The sequence below is a fragment of the Corylus avellana genome, chromosome 9 (assembly GCF_965113065.1).
Source record: "Corylus avellana chromosome 9, dhCorAvel1.hap1.2, whole genome shotgun sequence".
NCBI classification, from domain to species: domain Eukaryota; kingdom Viridiplantae; phylum Streptophyta; class Magnoliopsida; order Fagales; family Betulaceae; genus Corylus; species Corylus avellana.
In genome coordinates this window covers 19691044-19696072 of record NC_142498.1, presented here as the reverse complement: position 1 = coordinate 19696072, position 5029 = coordinate 19691044, and the positions used below count along the sequence as shown (strand labels likewise).

Below are 5029 nucleotides of genomic sequence, written 5' to 3'. Positions count from 1 at the left end.
CCACATGCCATCTTGAAATTTTTTATCCCACATTTTTCCTCTATCAATTACAATGTATTGTTACTTTGTCTCCATTAACTACAACGCCTTATCATTTCAAGATGGCATGTAGGGCGCACGTGATGAGTTGACCATCTGAGTTAACACTTTTGATTGATAGAAGAGAAATTTTGAGCATAAAATGGTAGTTTGATAGAACTGGGCAATAGAATTGTCAGTTAATGGGGATAAAGTGATAAAGTATTGTAGTTGATGAAAGGAAAATATACTTACCCCTAATAAATATTGTGAAATTATTGTCTTAGATCATGCTTTCGTGCGAAAAGGATGCAATCAAATCGTACCACGTATTCAGTGTGTTAAATCCAATCGTGGTAAGATCAGGTTGCTTCTTATTTGTACAGAAACAAAACATAAGCCAATCGTCACCCTTGGTCAAATAATACTACTCTCTTTTGCAAATTTTCAAATGATGCCATGTTACTAAATAAACAAACATTTTCACCTTCTTCATCACTCAAGCAACGCACCTAAAATAACTTAATTCAATATATTAAATTATTTTGATATATGTTTTTAGAGCATGTGATTTTTAAGTACATTTAATACACTTGAGAATCATATGCTCTAAAGTATGTAATAAACTGCTAAAGTATTTAATAAACTGAGGTGAAATGCATGTGAGAATCGTATGCTTTATAATGACAAGTGTTTGTTTAATAGACTAAATTGAAAGAATTTCCTTCCACCAATTTCGGAGGAAAAATTTGTCCTAAATTTTTTACTGGTACATTAAAAAAATTATATCTATTCCTTCAAATTTTAAAAGTTTTAATTTAGGAAATGATGGAAAAATATTAATAAACATATATAGATATTGTGATATTTTTAAAATATTTTTTTCTTTTATTTAGAGATGATATGGTTTGTTAGAAAAAATTTCATTTACTTTTGGATAATAATAGTATAAAAAGTTTTAAAAAATAATAACTTTTATTTAAAAAGTATTTTTTTTTTTTTGGAAAGGTTAAAAAGTAGTATTTGACACATGCAAAAAAAAAAAAAAAAAAAAGGGAAAGAAGAAAAAGGGCAGCCAATAATGCTAATCAAGTTAAAAGGCCAAATTATCTACAACCCAAGATCATTTATTATTTTTAGTGCATTGCGTCATATTTAATTTATTAAATAATTAAAATGTCTCATATTAGTATCCATCACTTTTAAAATGGACAAGAATATTCCCAGTTCATTTATTCATTTAATGACTAGGATCTCTTCTTAGAGATCGTAAGGCCATTAATCCGCGATGTGGCGCATTAAAAATAATTATTTTATTTTTAAAAATAAATAAATAATAAATAATAAAAAATTAAAAACAAATTATATATATATATATATATATATGTATATATATAAAGAAGGTGAACCACTCCCAAAAAAGGCCAAATCAAAAAAATAAAAAAATTTATATGTTTTTTCTTTATTAAAATTTATAAAATTATGTAATTACCCACGATTTTAAAATTTAAGATAATTATGTCATAGATTTTAATGAAGGTAAAATTAAAATAGAGTGCATCAAAATTTCTCGTGAGACGCATGTGGGTACATTACCAAATTTTAAACATTAAGGTTTGAATTAAAAACTCCTAAAATTTAATGAGTAAAGAAAATTTAACCAATATATATATATATATATATATATATATAGTAACGAATTAAAGTGTTTTATTGATTTCTTTGTAATAATCAGAACGAGAATCAACAACATAGAACAATCTCACCAGCAAGTATAAGCTCAAAACATATATTTCCGCAAATTTGTACCCTTGCCAGTTGCCAGACGTCACCTGGGGAGAGTTTGCGTTGATGGAGAATGATTCGGAGGACATGTTACTCCTTTACAACGTCAGATGGGTCCCACCACTCACTTTCAGATCCACTGGCCATTGAGATTTTGGGTTTCCGGTGAAATCCAAGCCGGAACTCTTAACCGCGGTGAAATTGGAGCTCAAAAGTTTACCGGCCGGCGGTGCCAAATAGTGATGAATAGGTTGCTGGAGGCTGTGATGGCATAGAAGGGGTGGCGCCGGCGGTGGTTCCGGCGAAGGGGAAGCATAACAGGGGTGTGACGCAACGACTTTTGAGGAAGTTTGTGGCTAAGAACGGCAAGCGGGTCCGCCGGTCTGGCTAGGTGAATTCAAGCAAATAAACTGAGAAGTCGAAGAAAATTTTGTATTATATGTTTGGGATTTTCGAGGATAAAAATGTAATTTACTTTTAAGGATTATGTTGAAGGACTAAAATGTTATTCGTTTTTTATAATTACCATTCAATTTCTTAGAAAAAATAAAATTTCAGTTAAAGTTAAGAAAAAATAATCATAGATAGTTACAATTATTCTATCTATGAGGTGAGGTCTCTTATACTTGAAGGTGATGCGAAGGAAATTACGCAAGCTCTGCAACGCGATAGTCTGTGGCATGGGAGTTATTGCATGCTAATTGAGGAGGCCAGGAGAAATTTGCAACAACACAGAGAGTGGCATGTTAGACATGTGGGCAGACAAGCAAATGACACGGCCCACACTTTAGCTAAGGTGGCAATTTCAACAAAGGAGGAGATGTTGTGGAACAGGGGGTATCCTGACAGTATCCATGTAAAAGTCCTTGCCGAGCAAGGTTCCTCTTAATAAATGAAATGAGTTCGTTATCAAAAAAAAAAAAAAAAAAAGGTTATTCTACAATACTAAGGTGACAACTCTAAGTAACATTTGGATTGGTTATTCTTATTGTGAGATAAAAATATGGTATATACCATTAATCATTTACTAAACACATTTTCAGTGACAAATATTGATAATATAATAGTAGTTTAAGAGGTATCCATGGTTTTCCAAGAAATAATAAACAAATTAAGGATAGGGTTTTGCTTTAAACTGGGTTGGAGGAATGTCTTTTAACTTAGTCTATAAAAATAATCTGTATCAATTTTTTTAATAACATATGAGATGTACATATGAATTTTTAATAAGATTTATTTCAACTTTATCCATGTTATTAAAAAAATATGTGCTTGTCAATGTCGTTTTTATAGACTAAGTTAAAAGAGAATTCCTCCGACCAGTTTGAAAGAAAACTCTTGTCCATAGATAAATAAAAATTACTTTTTGTTGGCTTTCTCCAAAAACACTTTTTAGGCAAAAAGAAAAAATGTCCAAATGTTACCAAACACATTTTCGTTCCACCCCCAGTTTTTGTGAGAAAACCAGGTGACCAACCCAAACCCAACCCAACCCCCAACCCGCAACCGTCTCATTTCCTCGAGTATTCGGATTTCGGACACAGCAAAATGGAAGGGAATCCCAATCGAGCCGAAGCCGAGCGATTACTGGGAATCGCCGAGAAGCTCCTGCAGAGCCGAGATCTAACCGGGTCGAGAGACTTCGCCATCCTCGCCCAGGAGACGGAGCCCCTTCTGGAAGGCTCGGACCAGATCCTGGCCGTGGCGGACGTGCTCCTCGCGGCGGAGAAGCGCATAAACAACCACCACGATTGGTACGCGATCCTCCAGCTCGATCGCCGCTCCGACGACCAGGACCTCATCAAGAAGCAGTATCGCCGCCTCGCGCTGCTCCTCCATCCGGATAAGAACAAGTGCCCCCTCGCGGATCAGGCCTTCAAGCTCGTCGCCGACGCCTGGGCCGTCTTCAACGACCGCTCCAAGAAGTCCCTCTATGACAACGAGCTCAGCCTCTTCTCCAAGGTCGATCTCGCCGCGCAGCAGTCGAAATTGCCTGTCCGCCGGAACCAGCACCCGAGCGAGAAAAGGGGCCAGCAGAATAGGGAGAGCCCGGAGGATCAACGGCTGAGATTGTCGAGCTTCTGGACGATGTGCCCCTACTGCTACAACCTCTACGAGTACCCTAGGGTTTACGAGGGCTGTTGCCTGCGGTGCCAGAATTGCCGGCGGGGCTTCCACGCGGTGCTCATCCCGTCCTTGCCGCCGCAAGTGCCGGGCCAGGAGGCCTACTATTGCTGCTGGGGGGTCTTTCCGATGGGCTTCGCTGTCGGAAATTCGGCCAATGTTCCGAAAAGCGCCACCGCGGCTGAAACGGGGTTTCCGAATTGGATGCCGCCGTTGTTTCACCAAACGCCGCCGCAAGAGAGTGGTGGGAACGGTGCGGCACCGCCATTGGCGCAGCCGGAAAACGTTTCGTTTGTGGGATTCCCCCCGAAGAAGAGAGGAAGGCCCCGGAAGCATCCAGTGCAAGCCTGATTGGTTCATTTGGCATTTTCTTCTTTGATGGTAACGATACAAAAAGCGTCAATTCGGAGAAAGGTGTGATTGAGATTAGCTGTTGGGTCTAAGGGGGAGATGAATCCGATAATCATGTTTTGTGATGATAAAAGCTGTTTCCTGTTGGACGGTGAGGATGGAGGGGAGGAGGAGGGTGTTGATCGTGGGGTTCGGGAAATTCGTAGGTATTATTGTTATTGTTGTTGTCGTCATGTACTTGTGTAGATTTCAGGTGTTTTTTTTACCTTAACTGATGGGAGTAAAGTGTAATTTTGTTAGTATGCAGCAAATGGGATTTCAGAAAGTCTTTTTGACATCACTCATTTGGGACTCCTCTTAATTCTGTGTTTAGTTGAAATGTTCATTTTCTGAAGCATTACTTGTTGATTTAGAAATTTTCAGAATGGGTTGTGTTCATCATTTTTTTTTTTTTTTTTTTTCTCGGGTTTTTGGCCTCAGCATGAGTGCACATAAGTTCTTATAACATCGTTTTGATCATCATCCTGCCTGTTATTTCTTCGGCATAATTGTGAAACACAACAACTTATTTGTTTGTCTATATATCCTTTCAAGCTTGTATATAAATTTTGTTCATGATTTGATGGATAATCCCAGTTTGATTCTTACACGGGTGAGTTGCACGAATTTGGATTAGGTGATGTACTTTGTTGGTACAATCCAAGTTTACAACATTGTAATTTTTTTAATTTTCAAATTTTTATGGCAATTA

At 37.4% G+C, this 5029-nt stretch overlaps 1 protein-coding gene across 1 annotated transcript; it reads left to right on the top strand.

Moving 5' to 3' along the window:
* Positions 1-3199: 3199 nt before the first annotated feature.
* On the top strand, positions 3200-4686 carry LOC132189894 (uncharacterized). Its single transcript, XM_059604725.2, has one exon. It carries the CDS (start codon positions 3352-3354, stop codon positions 4276-4278), a length of 927 nt encoding a protein of 308 aa, XP_059460708.2. The 5' UTR covers positions 3200-3351; the 3' UTR covers positions 4279-4686.
* The last annotated feature ends 343 nt before the right edge of the window (positions 4687-5029 follow it).